Here is a 24,226-nt window from a genome sequence, read left to right as displayed (position 1 = left end):
AAATATTTGTAGAGATAATAGCTGAAATTTTCCCTAAACTAATGAAATTATCAGCCCACAGATCCCAGAATTCCATGGAACCCCAAGTGGGATAGGAACAAACAAACAAACAAAAAACATATCTAGACACATCAGAGTCAAATTGATGAATATAAAGAGAATAAAGAGAAAATCTCAAAAGCAGCTGGAGGAGAAGAAATGTGAAGTACTGGAGAACAAATTTCACATTTCATTGGCAAGCGCTGTAGCTCCATCCTCCCTCCCAACTCTAGCCCAGCAATTTGAGTTTCTTTCTCGGCCTAATGGGATCACCTCAGAGAACAAAGCAAATGTCACCAGGTGCCACTGACAGCTTTCTCCTCTAGACAGAAGGAAAGGTGTTTACAATTGTTTTATGTATTTTAGGCTCTTAGGAACAAAGTCAACTCCTTGTATAAATTAGGCCAGAGCCAGAGGCTAGAGCTCTGGATTTTGGAGGTAAAAGCGGAGGAGAAACCATGCACAGCAACCGAGCCCTTCCAGAGGTCCTGCCCTCCACCCCTCCAGCTGCAGGCCCCACTGGCTCAACAGGAGGCCTTCCTTTTCATCTTTTTCTCCTAAGCCAGGAAGCGGGTCCATCCCGCTGACTCTCAGCAGTTTGTAGATTCATGTATTGGTTGAGATTCATGTATTGGGTAAGAATTCAAACAGAATACTTACCACGTTTCCTTCAAAATTTGAGAGTCTATAACTCTACTCTTGCCAAATTATAGTAGAAATTTTTAAAAAATGATTACTCCTTTCTCAAGTTTAAACAGTATGCCCTGCATATTCCTCTGTGGATTGCTTTTATTCCTTCATTTGTTTACTCATTCATTCACTCAACAAAATATGTATTGTGAGCCTAGTACAAGCTACAAGCCAGTCATTTGTCTCACTTTCTATGTTCTCTAGTAGTTGGTAAGCAAACTGAGAGCAGGTTCTGTATCTACTCATTCTTGTGTTCCCATGTTGCATGTGGGTGAGAAAGGAAATGAGAGGAGAGGAGAGGAGAGGAGAGGAGAGGAGAGGAGAGGAGAGGAGAGGAGAGGAGAGGAGAGGAGAGGAGAGGAGAGGAGAGGAGAAGAGAAGAGAAAAGAGGGGAGGGGAGGGGAGGGGAGGGGAGGGGAGGGGAGGGGAGAGGAGGGGAGGGGAGGGGGGAAGAGGGGAGGAGAGGAGGGAAGAGGAGAGGAGAGGAGAGGGGAGGGGAGGTGGGGAGGGGAGGAGAGGTGGGGAGGGGAGGGAAGGGGAGAGGAGAGGAGAAAGATGGGAAGGGAAGAGGAGGGGAGGAAAGGGAAGGTGGGGAGAGAAGAGGAAAGGAAAGGAAGCTGTTTTCCTAACAATTTATTTTCTGAAAGAACTGGGCATGTTTCACTCTCCTGCCCCACTTCAGATTTTTCTTCTTTAGCTGGTTCTTAAGCCAAATGAAATTTGCTTACAATTGTTCCCTTAGCAACCAGCAACCTTTGTGCTTTACTTTTGATTTAGAACTCAGAGTAACGAAAATCTTCATTTATTTAAAACAGATTTCTAAATGGGTTTGCCTGCTTTACTAAAAACAAAAACATATCATTTAAAAACACATTTAAATAGAAAACTTAACTGTATTTTAAATTGATTTTAAATGAGTGTTTAATTTTTTTCTGTTTCTGTGTGTGTGTGTGTGTGTGTATGCATGCGTGTGTGTTTTACATACTCCAGAGCAAGCATTCCACAAGAGAAAATGGGTCTGAGTGTCAATTTTTTTTCTTTCCCAGAAGCTATAAAAGTTGCAACAGACAGTGCAAGGCTCAATCACATGATCTCCAGTTCTGGGCTGGCACCTGGGTAGCCGTAGTGCCCCTAGTACCTCGCAGGGCCAGCCCGGTCTTCTTCTGGCCCCACTTGCTCATTAAAAGGTGCACATGCCAGAGGTTCCCAAACACAACCCAGGGATGGGAGGAGGAAAATATATGTTTGCTTTTAAACCACGTGGAAGTTCCTTAAAGAGCTGTGCCCAGGGTCGGAGCTCAATAAATACTTAAGTGCACGTGAGAATGAAGACTGCCCTGGAGGTTCTCCTCAGAACACTGCTCGGTGCAGTCACACAGCAAGAACTCCAAGAGTAGTGTTATAATGCAGCTCCAGGGCACATGTGCCCTATTTAGACATACATTTGATCAGTATTCACAGTTGAGTTGTTTCTGCAACCTACCATGACAGCACATTTGTCCCAGATTCTGAGCCACTGGAGGCCAGAAAGCTTAGCAATCGGCCAGAGCCAGGAGCAGAAAGGGGCTTAAAGAGCGACAGTTCAGAGACTAGACCAGTCTGTTGCCACAGAGCACCAAGAACCGCTGTGTCCTTCGATATGCATCATCTCACTTTATCCTCATGACAGGTCTATGGGATTGGTGATATTACCTCTAACTTGGGCTCAAGGATGTTAGATAATTTACTCAAAGTGACCCAGGGAGGATTTGAACTCAGGGCTGGCTGATCTCAAAGCATAACTATCTAACCTAGGCCACCCTACCTCTGAATCCTGTCAAATGTTAGAAATGATGCCCGATTGGCTGAAGAGAGAGGGCACAGAGCCTCAAACCGTCCTTTTCTGTCTTCTTCTGAACCTCAACATCATGCTTTGATGTTATATTTCCAGAAGGGTGTGAACACACACAAACACACACATTCCATAGTACAGTCCAGCTGAGGTCTCATCAGTGGCACTAACAGCTATTAAAGGCATTTTGTGAATCAATTTACTGAGCTATTGAGTCTCGGCCTCTCAGGGCAAGAGGCATTTATCATCTGCTCAGTCTGTGACCCTCCACAGTCATCTTGCCAAAGAGGGCTGGACCACTGGAAGGGCAGGAACTGCTGGGTTCATCGGATTTCTGGAGTTTCTGCCTTGTGCTTTGGGCTGAATTATGTGTGTATTACTTGTATGAGGGGTGCTTTGCTGCTTTGTCGTGTTTAGTTCTGGTTGGGGAGATGTGGCCATTTCTAACCTTATGAAAGGCTAGGAGGTGTGATATAACCTCATTGAGAACCAGAATTGTTTCACTGAGAAATTTTATCCTTTAAATTAAATAGAACAAAACAGTCCTTTTAGGACAAGATAAAACAATGAAAATATTTTTTGGCTTTTTTTTAAATCTAAGAGAACAAGTTTTCAGCTGATAAAGCATTATGAATACAGATTTGGATATGAGACTCTCCCACAACACACACACACACACACACACACGCACGCACGCGTGCGCGCACACACACATGCACACACGTGCACACAGCAATCTCCATCTCTTCCCACCCCCATTGCTTCCCCAAAAGAACCACAGAGGAGAATACATATTGTACTTAATGTGAAGGAGAGTGGATATCATTTTGGTAAGTTTGAGTAGTATGACGGCAGGAGTCAGGATGATTGGCCTGGCTAAAGATCTGGCATTTCTGACCCCTGTGGTGGACTTTGGTGACTTCCAGCCACTTGGCCTGCTATTCTTTGCAAAAGCTCAGCTTCTGCGGTTTTAACTTATTTTTCATTAACATTGCATTTATTTTCTCCCCCGGGACATTTATCTTATACCAGCCATATTGTTTATTTTCCCTCTGCAGACCTGCTACCTTGGGGACTAAAGGAAAACATTGCAGAGAGAAGAAGCCAGAAAGGCTCAGGTGAACTCTACAGACATAGCAGTATGTTTATAAACTAGCTGCGCATCTCAGGCCCGTTGAAGTGCCTCCCACCCTAAACATAGAGGGGTGGGGTGGGGGGAAGCCCAACAGAGAACGAAAGGTGACTTACAGTGGATTTTGAAGTCCTTGTACTGTCTGTCTTCAATTGCTACCACGTACAAAGCTGCCCGGTCTGGAAACATAAGCCCTCCAGGTTTCTGTTGATGAATTGTGGGGAAATGGGTCTCGTAATCTATTCACCTGACAAAGACATCACATTTTGAACTGCACATAGAGTTACTAGACAGGCATCTCCTTGCCAACATTTCTCATTCAGTAGACTGTCACCTTGGCCATTTAGGGCTCAGCTGGCAATGCTCACTTTTTATTTTGGAGTAAGGAGAATTGAGGGACCCAGATGGAAACAATAAAGCAAATAAAGTGGGAGAAGGTAAGTCCACTGAGGAACTAGTGGAAGATGGTATGACCTTTTAGCCTAGAGAAGCCAAGGTCAGAAGCACTCTCGGCTCTCTGGCAGCCATGCAACCCTAAGTATTTGTTGACTAGAATAGACTTTTGTCTTGACAACACTGAATGGGTTTCAATTGTGGTGAAAGAAGCCGAGGTTAGACCTACAGGAGAACATCGTGACAGTTAGACATAGTGGGCCCAGGGACATCATTCTGTTCCCTGAAACAGACCTTGTTTAAAGAGGGGTGACTGGAAGAGGTTATCTCCTAGCCCAGGTCCTCATGTTCTTCTGGGCTGTAGGTCAGGGGTAGAACAGCAAGGAAGCCAAAGACCAATAAGGGGAGAGCATGCAGGACACTTACCAGCCACTTGTCCCTGGCAAAGATGACCGTGTTGAGCATTGACTCATAGAAGAGACAGTAGCCCATCCACTCGCTGATGATGATGTCTACCTTCTCCACAGGCAGCTCCACCTCTTCCACTTTCCCCTTAAATATGGTGATGACTGGAAAACACGAACCCCACGGCCGCACTTGGCAGGGCTCGATCTAAGGGTTTTAGCCTGCTTCTGAGTCTACGTTGAGGGTGGGACATACCTCACCCTTCACCATGCTAATTTAGACAAAGTGAATTGAAAGCTGCTTGCACATTTTCTCCCTAAAATCTATTGAGCGGTTACTATGTGGTGGACTAAGCCCACGACATGCACCCTATTATGTAATCCTCCCAACAACTCTATGAAGTAAACACTTTATTCTTATTTAGAACTAAGGAAGTTGAGGCTTACCGAGGTTACATGTGGCCGTGGAAATAGGGCCCAGGTCTGATATGCCATGACTCTAACACTCTTCTCATGACCCCCACCCCATGTTAAACTCCATGATGATTCAAACCCAGAGAAGGCTGGGGGGATGCCTCTATTGCTCTTGCATATGTTCACAACCAGATTCACTCCCCAGGGGATTCATGAGGGAGACAACATAGTGTTTTGACAAGAACATGGGCTCTGCAGTGAGAAAAACCTGGGTTTATGGTAAGTGCTGGATAGTCTCATTATTAGCTGTACTACTACTTTCCACAAGTTATTTGACCAAACCAAACTCTAATTCTCCAAAGAACAGCCCAAAGGAACATCTACAGGTGGGGGCCAGCTGAAATGAAATAACACATGTGAAGGCCAGGCTCAGAGCCAGGCCTCAGCAGAAGGTAGACATTTTCTGACATTTCCTCCTTGCTGACCAGCCCATAGAGAGGTGGAGGGGATGGGCCGTGACAAAGCCCCTGCTCTAAGTGGCTTTTGCTAATGAGTCACTTCCAAGACCTTCCAAGACCTGTGGCAGGAGAAACTTCTTAGTTGGGTTTTTGATCATTTGACATACACATACATCTAATTTTGGGGTCTCTCTTTGTATCCATTGTTGTAAAGATCAAAGCAAAAGCTCTCTTAGATGCCGCTGTGAAATTGACAGGGTGATGTATTGGTTGGTTCCATCTGAACATTTCCTCTGGAAGGTTACCCGTATTTATGCTCTGAAACCCTCTTTCTGCACCATCTTCTGAAAAATTACACAATGCCTGAGCTTTGCTGTGAACATTGAACAATGACCTGTATTCTGGAGTTATAAAAAAAATCCAAAACTCATATCTGTTCTTAATCAGAGTTTCACAAAAATTAATTTGGCTTGGAGGCTTCTAGATGGCAAAGGGCACACTGGTCACTGGTTTTATTTCCTGTCTTCACAGTGGATAATGCAGGTGGGTGATGGAGTGCCCATTAGCAACCTCTAATGATGTTCTACTTTCCAATATCTGGTATTTAATTAAGGCCTATTTAAGATAAGGCCTACTCCATAAAGAATCAGACACCTGGCAGATGTACACTGGCCCAGGTCATTCTCCACTGAGGCCCAGGCTCATGTGACCCTCCTGGTTACTGCTCAGAAGCCCTACCCCTAAGAAGTAAGAGCAGGAAGGCCAGTCTTCTCCAAAGGGATAGAAGGGGTGGAAGGAGTAGGCATTAATATTCTGCTTCTCTGGGGGCTCTGAGAGCCACGAGCAGGAACTCAGCCCGGGGCAAGACCCAGAAAGCACCAAGAGAATTCACAAGAAGACAAAGTAAAGGGCTTTTGAAAATGCAAATAGAGTGCCTAATTTATTTCTTATTCTGAAAAAAAAATGACAAATATGCCTGATCCACCTGCTTAGTTATTTGTGTGCAAAGCCTCTCTTGTCTTGTTTTTTTTAAAAACATTTTTAAAGTGTTTCCATGGCCTCCATTTCTCTTCTCTGTGCACATTTCTTGAAGGCTCTTCACTAATGTCTGCACATGTCCATGGGCACAAACATTCAAAGATTGTGAATGAATGAATGAGTGAGTGAGTGAGTGAGTGAGTGAATGGGTTAGATCATAGTGTCCCAGTGGCCCAGGAAGATATCTTCTGCCTGTGGTGCCTAGTGCAAGGTTCCCCAGGACTATTCCATGGACTAGACTTCAGTAGGACTGCAAGCAGCAGAAATGAACAAGGACTTATAGTTTAGTCCGACAGATAGGTATGTATGGGACATTCCTTGGGTGCCCCAGAGTGAGTGAATGCTGCCCCTGTTCTCAGCACTAGACCTTTTATCCATTTGCTCCCATAGGTACAAAGATGCAGAGATACAAAGAGACAGTAGATCACAGAACAGCAAAAAGCATACTGTTTCTGCTTACAAAAAGGCAGCCAGAATCAATTAACCCATAAAACACTCAGCAATCGGGGCCTCTGTTCATTAAACATTGCCCTTCTGCATCCAAACATTTCTCAGAGCAGACGTGGCCCCCACTTGGCTCAGTGAGTGGATGGCCCCTTTGTGAAAGGAAAAAGACACACCTCCCTTCAGTCCAGCTGTGGACTAGATTTCACACCCCAGTTATCCCCTCACCCAGTTGCTTTTGTGCAGCGCCCAACCTGCACAACCTTAAACTGGGTCCTGGAGGCAGACAATTTATGCTCTTGTTCCAGCTGACAACCTTGATTAAATAGTTTCTCTTTTTGGGGGGTCTTGGTTTCCTCATTGGGTGCCCAATGCAAGGTTCTCCAGGACTATTCCATGGACTAGACTCCATGGAATGGAGTTAGTGAATGAATGGGGGGGGCGGGGAGGAGGAAGGTTGAATCTAAAAATCCCTAAGATATTTTGCAGCTCCAAAATGCTTTGATTTTTCAAATATGTGTTGAGCATGTGTAAGGTATTCTGCGAGTTTGACTGGGGAATAACTCACATCAATAAAGAACCAGTGGCTGCAATGTCCAGTTTGACTTCAATTTGCACCAATTTCAAGCCTGATTTTTTAAAAAAGAGGCCACATTGTTTCTACGGACCCAAATACAATTGCCCAGCGGTGTCTTCAGGGGTAGTCTCACCCAACAATTACTTAAACTATGAGATTCAGTTTCCCAATCTGCAAAATGCTAGCCCTTTATGGCAATTAATTTGGAGTTATTGGCCAGTGTATGGTATGGGATTGACTCAAAGAACTGTATATGCACACACAGCTACAGGTGTCCTGCTCCATGGCAAGCCTTTTCAAAGGGGATCTTAGCTGATGATATTAGGGTTCTGAGCAGCAATGGGCTGCAGAGCCTCACTCCTAATCTGGATCCAACATCACAAACACTGTGTCAACTCAAGTTTGTTTTGAGGTCACTCTCTAGAGCTGTGTCTTTATTCCGTAAGGATGATGCAAAGTTTGTTCCACCAGTGGTGACAGAACCCTGGCTTGTAAAGTTTAGAATGATTAATCAAAATTAAATACACAACAGGAGGCAATAAACTCCAAATAGGGAGATTTCCCCCCTGCAACTCCAAGTTTACAAATTAGGCATATATATATATATATTAGAGGCCCGGTGCACGAAATTCGTACACGGGGAGGGGTGTGTCCCTCAGCCCAGCCTACACCCTCTCCAATCTGGGACCCCTCAAGGGATGTCCAACTTCCCATTTAGGCCTGATCCCACCTAAATGGGCAGTAAGACATCCCTCTCACAATCCAGGACTGCTGGCTCCCAACTGCTCACTTGCCTGCCTTCCTGATTGCCCCTAACCGCTTCTGCCTGCCAGCCTGATCACCCCCTAACCACTCCCCTGCCAACCTGATTGATGCCTAACTGCCCTCCCCTTCAGGCTTGGTCACCCCTAACTGCCCTTCCCTGCATGCCTGGTCCCCCACAACTGCTCTCCCCTGCCAGCCTGATTGATGCCTAACTGCTCTTCCCTGCAGGCCTAGTAGCCCGTAACTGCCCTCCCCTGCAGGCTTGATCGTCCCCAACAGCCCTCCCTTGCAGGCCTGGTCCCTCCCAGCTGCCCTCCCCTGCTGGCTGGATCACCCACAACTGCCCTCCCTTGCAGGCCTGGTCCCTCCCAACTGCCCTCCCTTGCTGGCCATCTTGTGGTGGCCATCTTGTGTCCACACATGGGGGCAGCCATCTTGTGTGTTGGAGTGATGGTCAATCTGCATATTACTCTTTTATTAGATAGGATAGAGGCCTGGTGCATGGGTGGGGGCCAGTTGGTTTGCCCTGAAGGGTGTCCCAGATCAGGGTGGGGGTTCCCTTGGGGTGTGGGGTGGCCTGGGTGAGGGGCCTGTGGTGGTTTGCAGGCTGGCCATGTCCCCCGGCTACCTAAGCAGAGGCCCTGGTATCTGGAATTCATTTATTTTCTGCAATTGAAACTTTGTAGCCTGGAGCGGAGCCAAGCCTTCTGCTTGCTTGGTGGCGGCAGCCATTTCTGTTGTGGTTTATGTATCTTCTATCATTGAAACTTTGTAGCCTTAAGTGGAGGCCTGGGCCGGCCAGGGTGTGTGGAAAGCTTGGCTTCCTCTATCACTGGGGGCAACCCTAGCCTCCTGCTCTTCCAGCTCCGTGGCTGCCGCCATTTCTGTTTGGATTTGTTTACCTTCTATAATTGAAACTTTGTAGCCTTGAGTGGAGGCCTAGGCTGGCAAGGGCAGGTGGAAAGCTTGGCTTCCTCCATTGCCAGGGAAACCCAAGCCTCCCTCCTGCTCTCTTTGGCCGTAGCCATCTTGGTTAGGTTTATTTGCATATTCGCTCCTGATTGGCTGGTGGGCGTGGCTGGTGGGTGTGGCAGAGTGATGGTTAATTTGCATATTCCTCTTTTATTAGATAGGATATATATATATTTTTTTTTTTTTTTTTGGTTGTTTTTAGTGAGATTATTTTTTCCTTTTGGCTTGAGTGGTTATTACATAAATGTAGTCATTATAATTCATGGTCATTGGTTTAACCATTTAGGGTGGTTTTTTTTGTTGTTTTTTTATGCTTTTGTTGTTGTTGTTTTATAAGCCAGGCCAGCCTGATCTCATTTGGGCTTCCAGCATGTTCATGAGAGTCAGTGGATCCCCCAAGGTCCATCTGAGTGGTTTCCCCACTGTAGACTCCTTACTGTTTCCCAAAACAGATCTTGTCCCACAGAAGAGTGGGTATGAGGGTCTTGAGTGGGAGGACAGGGAGCACGTGATGAGGCAGCGGAGCCTCCACAACGCCACCCCCATCTCAGCCCAGCCACCCGCTGCCCTTCACACTCTTGCTATGCTCCTCACACACCTATGTTGGCAACAATCATACTGCCTGCCTCGCACCTTCTGAGGGCCTGACTCACCTCTAGCCTCTGGTCTCCTCTTAGTAGTATTTCAGCTTCCTATTTCCAGGATCTAGCAGAGCACTTGCCTCCTCACAAACATTCAAAGATTATGAATGAATGAATAAATGAATGAATGAATAAGCAACTTTGGGAAAAAAGGAGTATTGAATTCAGAGACAAAAGATCTTTAAACTAGTCTAATTATGATGGCAAAAAAAATTATCAGTATTTGAATAGCACCTTACACAGTGATTTTACATGTATTGTCTAAATAATCCTCACAGGTAACTTGGTTTCATTGTTCCATTTGTCTAATGAGAGAACTGGATTTTACAGAAGTCAAAAGGTACAAGTCACCAACCTCCCTGAGATTCCTTTTCTTCATCTGCAAATGGTCAGACTATCCAGCTCACCATGGGATTGTTGTGCATGCCACAAGAAATCAGAGAAGGCCAAGGACAACCCATTCTTCCCCTAAAGGGTGGTGGGGTTGATTGGTAGGGTGAGAAGAGGGGGAATCATTGTAGAGGTAGAACCCATCAGCTTGCCTTGGCTTCCCACCCTCATCTTCTCCAGGGATCAGATATATGGATAAACCCCTTACAAGGTCAAACCCACCCCTATTCATAAGCCAGTGATGATGGAAAAAATAGAATACCAACATCATTACCCTCAATATCTGATGGCACTTGGGATATATCCTGCAGGAAACAGACCTCATAATGGAGTGGCATCAATGAGGCCTAGGTGCTAGGTATACTCAATATAGTAGAAACTTAAATATGGTTCCCCTCTCTCTTCCCAAGTCCTCTATTCACCCAAGAAGATAGGGCTTGAGCTTCTGCCTTGTCGGGTGCATAATCTGTCTGGTTTCATGTCCTAGCCTGCTCTGGCTCCCTTGAGGGCTGAGGGCCTAGTCAGCTTAGCTGGAGCTCTCAGCTTTGGCCAGAGCCCTTCCCTGGCCAGAGCTCCTGCTTGGCACATCTGCTCCCCTAGGCACTGACTATACTAACACTCGGGTAATCAAACCCATGCCAGGACTCAACCCTACCCTAATTTATCATCAACCACTTAGAACCCCTAACATGATACAGCCGGGCAGATCCCTGACACCTGACCACATGCAGATGATTTTGTGGGCTGGGCCAACATGGAAGAAATTAAGAAGGAAATGGTACTAGACAGAGTGGTTGAAACCAATGGGAATGTAGAAGGCAGCAAAGCTTCCCCTAGACTCAGGGATTCAGGAGAGCATGCCAGCTTTCACTCACTAATTATACATGGGAGAGGTAGAATGTGTCTCCCACCCCAGGGAATTTGTACTATCAGTCCTTCTGTATAAATACTCTTCCCTCTGCTCTTAGCATGCTGACCTCTCTTAATCTCTTGGGTCTCATCTTCAATTCCCTACTCAGAAAAGGGTCCTCTTTCCAGTGCTGTGCTGTTCCATGTTTAACAACAGGCTCTGTAAGTGGGGGGAAAAGCCCTGATTTTTAGTATTTTCTGATGTCTGTGGTGCAAATACTTCCACCATGGCCGATTTCAGCTCTCACCACAATGTCATTCACGGCAGGTTGGGAAGAGAGGCACAGAATCACTCACAAGGTAGCGTGAGTGGTTCCAGTAAGCCACTGCCACCACCCAATGAAAGTGGATGCCCCATGTTTCTCAACAACTCTAACATGCTTCTTTCTAAGTGCTTTCACTATTTTAATTCTATTATGATATTGTTTGTTCAGTTGCTTTGATGTTTGCCTTCTCTGTGAGACTCTAAGTTTCATGAGAGCAAAGATCATGTGTGTCCTATTTGTGTTGACCCACCTCTCGCCTGGCACAGGACCGGGAGAGTTGCACACTAATGCCTGGAGAGATGGGTGCAGGAAACCCAGTCCTAAGACTGTGAACTGGCCTTTGGAGCAGTTGGGAAAGGAAGTCACAACTGCCAGGAGCACTAGTACAAGTTCATTGAAAACCATCACAGCTGATTCACCTTGTTTTCTTTTGACAGGGTTATTGGTCAATTTCAAAAATGAAGTAATAATAACAATACTTCACGTTTATTGGCTGCTTACTGCCCTCCAGATACTGCTGTATTTTACACAGTGGTATGCTGATAGACAATTAACAACTGGATCTCCAGGAAAGAAGCCCTGATTTTCACATTTGCTGATTTCTGTAGTGTAAATACGCCCAATGTGGCCAACTTCGAAACACCAAAGTGACTTCATCCATTCCACAAATTTAACAATACTGACAATTTAACAACCAGCTCTTAGGAGCCTATAGAGCCCGCTCCAGTACACCACGGTTTTACATACAGGAATTTGGTGCCGCTCACAATGACCCTATCAGGTATGTGCCACTATAATTCCCATTTCACAGATGAAGAAACAGAGACACAGAAAGTGAATTTGACCAGATATCACCTCCATGATATCTTTATGGGAAAGATGACAAATTATTGTGTGGGTTCATAACTGGCTACCTGACTGAATTCCAAGGTTCAGATTAAGAGCTGAGTGAGAACCAGCCTAAAGAAGCATCCACATCACCCCTGGGCACCTATCCAATATACAAGTAACACCAAGCAGGGAACAATGACCTTAGGAGAGTGATGCTCTGCAAGGAAGGACCAGATCCAACAGAGTGGTGTTTAATATAAATAAGAGTGGGACTCAGTTTGGATTCAAAACTACCACACAGCAGATATAGGTTGGGAGCTACAACTTGCCAGTAGGCAAGTGTAGTTGATTTAGACTCTGCACCAGTGTGACACGGCCTCTCCCATAACTGCTAGTGGAACTGGAGCCACACTGTTCCAAGTGCAGCATCTGGGCCAGTCGCCTGGCTGTGCTTGTTTCTTAGCCTGACTGTCCAAGTGTGAGAGAAATACAGAGGCATGGGCAGAAGAAAAGGTGACTCAGACCAGCACAAAGGGTAAAGGAACTAGGGAGGGGGTTTGCCCAGAGATATGGGAGGAAGGTAACCATGTGAAGGAGCCTCCTCACTCCATCTGGCTCCAAAGGAGCACTGGGAAGCCCCCAGGGAGGAGAATGCCTCTCAGTGGAAGGCAGTGCTTTCTAACAACCATGGCTCTCAGAAGACCCCGTCCAAGGAATCAACCCGGATTGGATGACTGCTACAGAGGACTGCTGCAGAGCAGATAATTCAAGCAGCATCTATAAAAGCCTTGGAGCTATGTGGTCAACAAAGTTCATTTTTGGTAGGCACCTACTACACATAAAGCCCCATATCAGGCACTTGACGTACATTATCTCTAATCCCCCAGCACCCCTGCAAGCTGTTCACGGACATATCTCCTCTACGTGGAGCCAGCTGAGCTCAGAACGGTGAAGCGATGTGCCAACGCCCCCCTGAAGTTATGTAGCAGAGGCCTCTCTGTCCATTGCCACTCTGGTCATGCTAAGCTCAGGCCCCTTCCAGCCATGACAGGTGTGTTTTAGGATGTGCACCAGTAGAAGAAGAGAAAGAAGGGATATGCTTTCTTTCCTTTAGTTTTCTGAGAAATAAAAAGGGTATATTTCTTTTATTTCTAGAACTATAAAAATTGTATTAATCCCTGAGCTCCCATGTCAACATTTACAAGTGAATCTACCTTTTTAAGCATCGTAGCATCCCACTGGTTTCCTGGGCAGAGAAAGAGAGGAAATAATAGTTGTCAGAGCCCAAATCAGAGAGGAGGCTGCGGGCTTATGTGGGGGCCACGCATGTGGAAGCAACCAAGTGAGGGCTGCACGGCTGCTGCATGGCTTCGTAGAGCTGCATGGCTGCATGCAAAGAATCCATCCTGAGGATCTGTGTGGAGGTGGAGAGGAAGTGAGATTGATTGATGCTGGGTGGCAGGTATTTTATGTCCTGTGTTGTTATTTATGTCTCTACACCCACACTCCAGAGACACACACAAATGCTGGCTGACACAGCATTTCAAAAGCATTTCCATGGAAGCATTTGTGCAGTTAAACTGTCCCCTCTCTTGTTCACATGCCACGGCTGGATGAGCTGTGCAGCTGACAGGACCCTGGCCGCCTCTCCCCTCCACCCACTGTTGCTACCTGAGGAGGCAGAGATGAAAGCAACTCTGCCTTCTAAAGGCCCCTCCTCCTGGGCACAGTGTGTGTGAGGGACAGGAACAAGGACAGGGCATGGGGCACAAGGCTGGCTATTCATTTGAGGACAATGGTTTGTCCTTCTTAGCCTTTGCCTCAATGACAGAATCAAGTGTGAGCCATCAACATAGGAAGCATGGAACAAGTCCATCCTAAAGCCATCACGTAGGGCTGAGCGAACCAGATCTCTGTGCTGCCCCGGGAGGGGTTGGGGGTAGATGCCACAATAGTCCAGCGTGAGGTGTTGAAGCTTGAAGAGTGAGGGCAGCCAGCACAGTACATCAGAGCCAGAGCGGGTGAGCAGGGCACCCTGGTGTGGGAGGGGCGCTACAGGAGCCCAACTGGAGCCTGAGCAGGGAAGGGAGGGTGCCCTGTGGGCGGCTGCCTGGCACAGGGTGTCAGAGCCCAGCACCGGGTGACAGAAGCATCTGCAGGGGCAGGAGGTGCTGACAATGGGAGGTTGTTTACACACAAGGGATTGATCCAGTACATAAACACATGCAGAATAACAGGAGCCAGAGTTCCTACGCTCAGAGAAATGACGCACAAGCATGGGAATGGGAAGGGCGATACAAGCTGGACACCGTGGTGCTGGATTAGAAGTGGAGAAGTATGATAGATGGACTCATACTTGACAATATGTGCAGATAGATGTAGAAATGCATGTTCGGTAAGTGTGTATGTGCACACACACACACACACACACACACCCTAGTTCTTTCTTCTGAGAAAGCCGGGAGCATCCACACCCTGAAGTCAGGAAGCACACCTAGCCCCGAGTCCTCATTTCTAAATGCCACTGTCCACTAAATGGAATCAAGGCTTGGAGAGAATGCTGGTTCTGGAACAGAGGCGTGGAAAGTCCGAGGTGAGCCTGAAACATCGGTGCCAGAACATGAGAACGCTCACAGGAAGTGAAGGAAGCATGTCAAAGGGACTTAGAAACCAGCTTGAAGATGCTCCAGTGACCAAATCAGGGACAATTTGAGAATCAAAGTAAGTACTGATAATAATAGATACAGTCTATTGAATAAAATGGGAAATGAATGATGAGGCATGAAATAGTAGTATTTACATGGTTTCAAAGTACCTGTCCCAGAAAATCTTACTGACTATGATGGGGGAAAGAGCAACTCGACCATGAAGAAACCCCATGGTCAAAGTCAATGCTGTCAGGAACCAGGAAACCCAAACTGCATGCCAGTGCACAAGGAGAACCAGCGTGGGGCTGCTGCTCCCACAGGTGCGTCACCAAGGAAGAGCCACACACACAGCCCAAACCGAGGAGCATCCACAGAACACGGCCTGTGGTCGAAGGCCACCAAATGGAGGAGAGTGTCCCAGCCTGGAGGAAAGAGAGACTCATTGACAAATGCTGCGTGTGCCCGGAACTGAGTCCCTTTGCTGTGGGTGCGATGATAACAACTGGCAGGATGTGATGAGGATCTGAGCACTAGATAACAACAAGGTATTCACGTTACCCTCCTGATTTCCATGGCTGCCCTGTGTTTATATAAGCAAATGCCCTTGTTTGTAGCCATGTCCATTCATGTGTTCAGGGGTGATGGGGCACCATATCACAACTTATTCGCAAATGGCTAAAAACCCACAGTTGTATTTGCACCTCTTTTGTCAATTGGAATGTTTTGCAGGCTAACAAGAAAGAAGAGAAAAAGGAAGGGGAGGGGAATTTTAAAAAGTTATAGGAGTCTGAGGCAGGGAAGGGAGGTGGGGACCATGAAGTGTGAATCAGAAGGGGTGGTCAGGGGCTGAGCAGTTCTTTTCCTGGCAAGTTTCAGCATCAGATCGCTCTCCTCCTGAAGTTCAGGGATCTCTCTGCTTCTGCGAGTTCCTCCCACCCCACACTCTGCTACCAACGGTGCAGGGCAGTGGCCCTCTGCTAGCCAGAGCAGGGAGGTGAGCCTGGAGGCTACAGTTCCAGACGCCTAGAGCCGGCGGCAATAGAGACAGGTGAAGGGTAAGAGGCTGGGCAGAGCTTCAAAGGGCAGGAATCCCTGTGCAAGGGAAGCCTGGGCAGAGTGGGAGATTGTTAAATGTTCTTTGAGCCCAGGGCTGAGACTCAATAACTCTGACAGGAAATCCGTCTCTACATCTATTTTCATTTTCAGAATTGGCAGGCACTCAGAATTGATGAGCTTCCACGTGAACTTTAGAAAAGAGTACAGGAATGAGAGGTGAAACCAAAGGCTCTGCCCCACGTCTCCTGTCCTCAGTCTCCACATCTGTTAAATGGGAAACCACCTGTCCTGCTTCACAGACCTGGGGAAAGGGAGGTCGGGTGAAAACACGTGGGTGCCAGGTTGCGTCACGCTTGCAGAGAAAACCCACCGTTTTCTTTTGCCACCTTTAGTAGGCCAGGAGGGAGGTCACCTCTCTGTCACTTCTACCCAGCTCAAGTACTTCCATGAGGGGTGTACAGAAGAGATCTGGCCCCTAAGTGAACCAAGACAGGTTGAATGACAAGCCCTAGGTCAGTTTATCTGAGCAACACTTCCCCTACTCAGGCTGGAAAGAGGCCTCTGGATGTTGGCTCTGCTCATGGCCCTGCAGGTGTTGCTCACCCACCACCCCTAGCCTTTTTCACTAGCAGTCACCTACCTGTACCCCTTCACTTCCTCACCTCCTTGTTCACCCAGCTCAGATTTCAAGGCTCATTATTGTAACTCTGGCTCCTCCCTCCCTCTGTTGTGTCCTCCCAGCAGGGCCCCCACCCAGGCAGCTGTCCCCTCCACTGCACCAAGGCTGCTGAGCACAGTAGGAGCACTGAGCTCACTGTATAGCTATGTCCATACACCTCTAACAAGGCTGCTGGCCCCCAGCCATCCCCACTACCCAGGGTGTTTCCTTCCCCTCCCTGCCCCCTCTAAAAGACCATTCTATTTCTTCTCATCTCCCTTACACCTCTCCCCTTCTGGTCTTTTCCACCAATGACTTTGTCATTCTTCATTGACAAAATAGAAGCAACAAAGCAAAGGTTTCCCACCATTGGCCCAGCTCCATTTGAACACTCACCCCTCACCCCTTTCCCTCTGTTACTGTGGTTAAACTGTCTCTACTCCAAGAGAAAGGTCAACCCTCCATCTGTGCTTTATACCCCAGGCCCTCTTACCTTCTCAAGGTCTTTGCTCCTAAATTTACTTTTTCCTGTGTCTGCAATTTTGTCCTTCCTCTCTACTGGACCATTGAATCATACACATGTTTTCGTATCTCCTGTCCTTAAAAAAACAACTCACTTCTCTGATCCCACATTTCCTTGTAGCTCCTGTTCCATTTTTTCTATTCCCCGTTACAGCAAGAAGACTTATTTGTAATCCTCACTTCACAGTCTCTCCCTAACCTACTCTAAGTGGACTTCGGTCCTCACCCCTACACTTAGTCTGCTCTTGCAAGAGCACCAGTAACCTCCATGTAGCCTAATTCAGTGGCCACTTCTCTGTTCTTATCTTACTGGGTCTGTCAGCATTCCCTAAGAGACAGTTGACCACTTCCTCTTTCCCTTGGTTTCATGGTACTCCTCTCTCCTGATGTCCTCCGGCCTCACTGCATGTATCTTCTCCGCCTCTCCGCTGGCCCCTTCTTCTCTGCCTGATCTCCAAGTGTTGAAATGCCCAAGAGCCTTACCTTTGGCCCATTTCTTTCCTCCTCCATCCCTAAGTGACCTCATTGTGTGGCTTTAAATAAAATCTGTATGCTGAGGACTCCCAATCCATTCTCTATAGAGGATGCTTTTCTTTTGTTTAAAATTCTCAAAAGGCCTCCATCATCCTTAGAAACTTGTTTTCCTAGTTTGTAAACCCTACATGATCTGCCCCACTCAACATGGGGCCTGGCAACTACATCTCCTTCTGCTGACGGATAACTGATAAAAGATACAAGGACACCTTCTAATCAGGGGCCACATCCACTCTACTGGATGGGTGATGGAGAGATATGGGGGCTAGGTGTTGTAGAGAAAGAAGAGGAGAAGGAGGAATAGCTACCATTTTGCAAAACTCAATAGACTGCCTATAGCAGGGGCCAAGCAGAGGGCATGGCAACCAAGAATTTAGCCATAGGCTGGGCTCATAGGAAGTTGATCTGGGACAAACGTGCCTTGGCTCACATGGCAGAGATCGGGAACCTCAGAACCCCATGACCACAGCCCTGCTAACAGCTGGGCTCCTTCTCCCCAAAGCCAAGTGCTCTGTACTCTTCTCTCATGTCACTCTCTGCCACCCAAATAAGGAAGTAAAAGCCCCCTCCATCCATGGGAAAACACATGGAGGTATGTCTTACTGTTGTCCAAGTGGTTGGCCTTAATGATCTTCTCTGAGTAGTCAGAAATACTGGAGCATTCAATCTAGAAAGGCATAGAACAAAGGAGCAACACATCAAAAATACGACCAGCATCAAGTTGAGGGACGGAGAAGCTGAGACCTACAGGGGTGCAGTAACGTGCCCACAGCTGTCACTGCTAATCTGTGGCAGATTAAAAACTACAATGCAGCCCTTCCACCTTGGGGGGTGCCTTTGCTGCGAGGCTGGAGTCCACCCTGCACTTCACAATGGAGGCCCATGTCTAAGTTGGGAGATTTGGGAGGAGCTGGCAGACCTCACTCTCCCGACCAGGGAAGCATTGGATGAGGTGCCACAGCCACTGTCCTCCTGGGAGAGCATGTAGGACGGACCAGAGGTGCTGTGAGCCTCCCTAACATTATCTTCCTGCCACCCCCCAGCCCCCAGCCCTCACTGGTTAAACTTGGAACATTCCAGGATAGGGACCATCTGGAAAATGCCAAGTCAGGGCCTTGGGGCCAGATCCCTCCTCCCCTTCCCCCCCCACCCCCTCCCCCCACAAGTTTACTATCACCTCTTCTGATTCTTTTTAATCTAAAAGTCTTTCCATGCTCCCAAAATCTCCTGAGCAGAGGGCCAAGTTATCTGAGGGAGTAGTTGGTAGTTGACCATCAGCTGAGAGAAGGCCATTGTGGGAGCACAGGAGATCAAATCCCAGCCTGGGGGTTAGAGGCCCTGGGCATGCCAGGGAAGGTCAAGGGTGCTGGAAACAGAGGGGCAGCTGCCAAGAGCTGTTCTCACCTCTTTAGCTGGCCCTCCACAGAGACCAGACTGTGCTAAATCCGGGCACCTCACCTTCACACTCAGGCCCCACCGCAAACTGCCCCAGGGCCTTGGCCATTTGCATAGGGCCACAGAGGGGTTGCTGGCAGCCTCCTCAAAGCCTGAGGTAAGGTGAGGGCACCTACAGGGTCAAAAGAGGGCAACTCCGGGAGAGGAAGCAGACTCTAGCCAAGGCTCAGACCCCAGAGGACCAGCCTTTCCTGGGCTGCCAGGCTCCGTGGCAACAGTCCTGTAGCCTGCAGGACTGCTTCTCTCCTCTTCTTTCCCTCGCCTCGCCCCGTTTTCATCCTGTCTGCAAGAGGGTACTGAGCTTAGCCTTGGAGAACATGGGACCTGGAACCAGACAGCCTGGATTTATATGTGGCTTCTGCCGCTTTCTAGCTATGTCTTGGTTTCCTCATTAAGTCACAAGTCCTGCTCCATGGTCAATGTGAGGATGAAACACACATGGGACGCATGAGGCTGCACTCATATTCTTTCCACTTTTTCTTACCTCTACATTTACCTTTCCCCCCTCTTTGTTCTTTACTCTCTCTTCATTTCCCCCATTTTCATTTGTTTTCTAGTTTCTTTTCTTTCTCCTTTTTGTTAGTCCCTCTCCCAGTCCTCTCGCTTTTCTCTGAGTCTTTCCATCCTTCTGTCTCTCTCTCCATTTCTCTCACGTCTGTCTCCGAGTTTCACTGTCTCCATCTGCTGTCTCTGTCAATTTCCTCTCTCTCTCCCCATCTTTCTCTCTATCTCTCTCCCTCTCCCCTCTCTCTTTCCTGCCATCCCCGCTCCCCTGCTGGAGAAGAGCTGTGGGTGGAAGGGGGAGCCTGGGACAGGAGAAACTGAACTGTGAAATGAGCCAGCCTGAAAGGAGCCCGGCTAACTGTGGCGGAGCTGTTTATAAAAGAGCTGTTAAAGCAGAAGAGCTGGAGGCAGCCAGGTTGGGACCAGTCACCACAGCTGGAAGGCGCCGGGTGGGACCTTCCTGACAGCTCCTTGGCCGGAGCCCCTGCCGACTTGGAAGCCCCAGCTGACTTGGAAGGTGGTTGACAGGTGGCCCTGCCTCTCCCTGCGCAGCCCTCCGCTCCCACGTGCCTAGCAGAGACTGGGGCTGAATCAGGGCCTAACTGTCAGCACTGCGCGGAAGGCGCTCTGGGTCAGCATGCAGTCTCACCGCTCTGAGGCGGTGTGAGCTCCTTGGAAGTGGAGTGTGCACTGCACAGGAGGCCTCCACCCTGGTGAGCAGGGCCTTGTCAAGGGAAGCCAGTAGGTGGGGAGGGCAGCACCTGTGATGATGACAGGACTTGACCTTGGGCATCAGATTGGCCCCGTACCCTAACCACAGGCCTCAGTGGAGTGCATTATAGCTTTTCTGGTCAAGGTTTCCAGAAGACCCTCGACAGCTAAGGCCCAAGTGCTTTCTGGGTCAGGCGTGAAGGAGGAATTCTGTCCCTGCTGAATGGGGATGGCCAAGGGGATTTGGAGGGTCCTAGTCAACCCAGGAGTCTGGGGTTCTCGGGACAGGTTCTCATGACCCAGCGAAATGACAGAGAATCAGGCCCCACTGAAACCTGCCCAGCTGCCCAGGAGCCTCTGCAGCTGGGGCTGCCTGTGCATATGCTGTGAGTTTTTTATTGTAACTTGAATTTTGATCAAGATTAATTCCAACTTTCCACTTCTAGACCCGCTGCATTTTTTCAATGGCAGCCAGCAGCACGGATCTCTCTTTTTCACAGAGGAATGCTAGGAGGTTCCCGGAGGGTCAGCCTCCACCTCTAGGCAGAGAGGCTGCAGCAGCCAGAATTTAGATCTACCAAGTTGCCCTTTAAAGGACAAAGCAGAGGGTCTTCTTGTAGTTACCTCCTAGGGCCCTCTCCCGACTATCCTAATAAACACTGAGTGTCTGTCCTATGCCGGTTCTGTTCTAAGCTCCTTACAGATGTATTAAACCTTTCATGCCTCACAATGACCTCATGGGCAAGACACTATTTTCATGTCCATTTTATTCATTGGGGAAACTGAGGTACAGAGCCGTGCATTGCCCACGGTCACACATCTCATGAGCGGAAGAGCAGAGATTCAGGCCAGAGCTCACACGTGTAATCATGCTGCGCTGCCTCTCAAGCATTGTGAGGTCCTGATGACACTGGAATGGTTTCTGAAAAGTCAAAAATCCTTTGCAAATGTCAGCAGTCACCAGGGCCAGGGGCCAGGAGCAATGCCCGGGTGAAGGGGAGCCATGGAGACTGTCCTGACTCCTGAGGGGCACACTTGATTTTTCCCTTGAGCGTGTGACCTCAGCAGAGGGGTGGATCAGGGTTTGTACTACTAGGAAGGGCCGGAGAAGGCAAGGGGCAGGGCCAGCTCTGCCGAGGCCACCGCGAGGGGAGGGGGGTAGCATGCTCACCCCAAACACCTTCTTGGCCCCTGCTTTGGCAGCAAACATGGAAAGGATCCCGGTACCACTCCCGACGTCCAGCACCACTTTGTCCTTGAACACGTGCTTGTTGTGGTACATGGAGTTCCGGTAAGTGAGCGTGCGCACCTCGTCCTTCAGCATTTCCTGTATGGAAGGAAAGGAAAGTCAGTGTCAGTGTATTCAAGGTACTTGGGAGTACGCCAGGGTCACGGGCCCCAGGTCTGTCCCGCCAAGTTCTTCAAAGATCTTCATGATGTCACTAGGCAAGCCACAGAAGAGTACTGTGGGGCAGCTAGACCAATGGCTGCCTGCATCATTACAAACAACTCCAGCCCTAACACTCTCCTCAAGATGATAGCTTTGTACTATCAAAGGAGAAACTCATGTCTGGACCTGGGAAAACTCCAATTTATCAAGAAACGAAAGAGAGTACTAGTAGGATGCAGCATGAGAGATTCAAGTTACACTTGAAGCAAAACTTTCTGCCATGGTGAGAATTTTGTCATTGAACAATTTATTAAAGGAGGCTTTTTGTGTGTATATTATCTTTGTTTGCTTTTAGGAAAAGAAAACATATTCATTTTTCTACCATTATTTAAGTGCTTTGTGGTAAGAATGACACTAGATTACCCATGCCTCCAGCCCAAGGAGAACATGATTAATCTGTGTACGGTGATGAGGCAGGGGTCTTCGTCTATTCAAGGTACCAGCAAACACTCTAAGTGGTCACCAATAGTCCTGGAATTTTTTGGTATAATTTTAGTATAGGTTTTAGTATAACTTGCATACAATAAAAAGCACAGGTTTTAAAAGTATAACTAAGTGTAAGAGTTTTTACAAATGCACACCATAATTAAGATGCAGAACATTTCCATCACCCCAAAAAGTCTTTCATGCCTGTTTGCAATTAATCCTCACTCCCACTCCAGACAATCAATGATCTAATTTCTATCACCAAAGTTTCCTTCTGCCAGATTGAGAACTTCATATAAATTGAATCATACAATATGTACACTTTTGTATCTGTTTCTTTTGCTCAAAGATTTTGAGATTCATTCATTTTCTTGCATGTATCCAAGGTTTGTTCCTTTTTTCTTGTTACCACGGTTGTCATTCTTGTTCTTGTTCTTGTTGTTGACTGGTATTCCACTGTATGACCATATCCATTCACTTGTTCATGGGTATTTGGATTGTTAGGAATAAAGGGGTTACATTTTCATATAAGCATTTTTGAGGATGCATGTTTCTATTTCCTTTGAGTAAATACATAGAAGTGGGGTTTGGGGTCTTAGGGTAGGTGTTTAATTATATTTAAAATTGCCTAACAGTTTTTCAAAGTAGTTGTGCCATTTCATGATCCCACCAGCAATATATGAGAACTCAAGTTGCTTTACATGCTGACCAATTAGACTTACCAGTTTTTTTAATGTTAGTTATTATAGTGCAGTGATTTTCAACCTTTTTCATTTCATGGTACACACAGAGTAATTACTAAAATTCTGTGGAATACCAAAAACATATTTTTTGCTGATCTTACAAAACATAGGTATAATTTTGATTCATTCACACTGGACAGCTATTGTTGTGTTGGCTCTTGTCATTTCTTTATTTGACAATCTAAGGGAACAGAGGTCAGGTATTGCATGTTTTAAAAATTCTTGTAGCAGCACACCAGTTGAAAATTGCTGTTATAGTGGATAAAAACTAGTATCTCATTAGGTTTTAATTGCATTTGCATGATGGCTATTGATGTAGATAATTTTTTCATGTGTTTATGGACTATTCATATATACTTTCTTTTGTGAAGTGTCTTCATTTTTTTTTTCTTGAGCTATTTGCTTTTCCTTATTGAATCATAAGAGTTTATATATTCTGGAAATGAATCCTTTGTCAGATGTACATATTGTGAATGTCTTCTCCAAATCTGTGATTTGCCTTTTCATTTTCTTAATGTTGTCATTTGTAAAGCAGTTTTTAATTTTGATAAAGATCTTTTTTTTTTTTTAGTTTTTTTCTTTTATGATTAGAATTTTTTGTGCCCTGCCTATTCTTTGTCTACCCCAAGGTCACAAAGATATTCTCTTATGCTTTCTTCCAGAAGTTTTATAGTTCTGGCTTTTACTTCTAGGCTACAATTCATGTCAAATTAATTTTTATATATAGTGTAAGTTAGGGATGTGAGTTCATTTGCTTCATACAAGTAGATGGCTCGAGCACCAGGCTTCATTTTCCCCACGGGATTACATGGGGAGATCCTTTGGAACAATCCTTTCTTTGTTTCAATTGTGTTGACACCTTTGTAAAAATCAATTGACTATATATGTGTGTCTTCTCTGATTTGTTCCATTAATATACTAGTTTAACACTCACTTGATCATGATAGATTTATATTAACTTTGAAATAAAGTAATGTCAGTTCTCCAACTTAGGTATTCTTTGACATGATTATTTTGGTTTTTCTAGAACTTCAGCATTTTCATATACATTTTAGAAGCAGTTTGTTAATTCATACAGAATAGCTTGATGGAGTTGGTTGAAACTGCACTGACTCCTATAGAGCAATTTGGGGAAAATTGATATCTTAGGAATATTGAGTCTTACAATCCAAGAACACAAATACAGCTCTCCATTTATTTAGGTCTTGTTTAATTTCTCTTGGCAATACTTTATAGTTTCAGTATAGAGAGCTTGTATTTTTAAAGTAAACTTATTCTTAATTATTTTATGGCACTGTATACGACGTATTTTAATTTGTATTTTC

At 46.6% G+C, this 24,226-nt stretch overlaps 1 protein-coding gene across 1 annotated transcript in view; it reads right to left on the bottom strand.

Moving 5' to 3' along the window:
* The window catches only part of PRMT8 (protein arginine methyltransferase 8), an 88,192-nt gene that overhangs the window by 18,049 nt on the left and 45,917 nt on the right, over positions 1-24,226 (bottom strand). The window contains exons 3-6 of the mRNA XM_008143740.3: positions 21,454-21,609; positions 18,216-18,279; positions 4,512-4,654; positions 3,809-3,896 (exon numbers count right to left, since the gene is read on the bottom strand). Coding sequence (XP_008141962.1) covers positions 3,809-3,896; positions 4,512-4,654; positions 18,216-18,279; positions 21,454-21,609 — 451 coding nt within the window. The remainder of the gene's footprint in view (positions 1-3,808; positions 3,897-4,511; positions 4,655-18,215; positions 18,280-21,453; positions 21,610-24,226) is intronic.

Source organism: Eptesicus fuscus, chromosome 7, assembly GCF_027574615.1.
Source record: "Eptesicus fuscus isolate TK198812 chromosome 7, DD_ASM_mEF_20220401, whole genome shotgun sequence".
Classification (NCBI taxonomy): Eukaryota; Metazoa; Chordata; class Mammalia; order Chiroptera; family Vespertilionidae; genus Eptesicus; species Eptesicus fuscus.
This window is presented reverse-complemented; position numbering and strand designations above follow the sequence as displayed.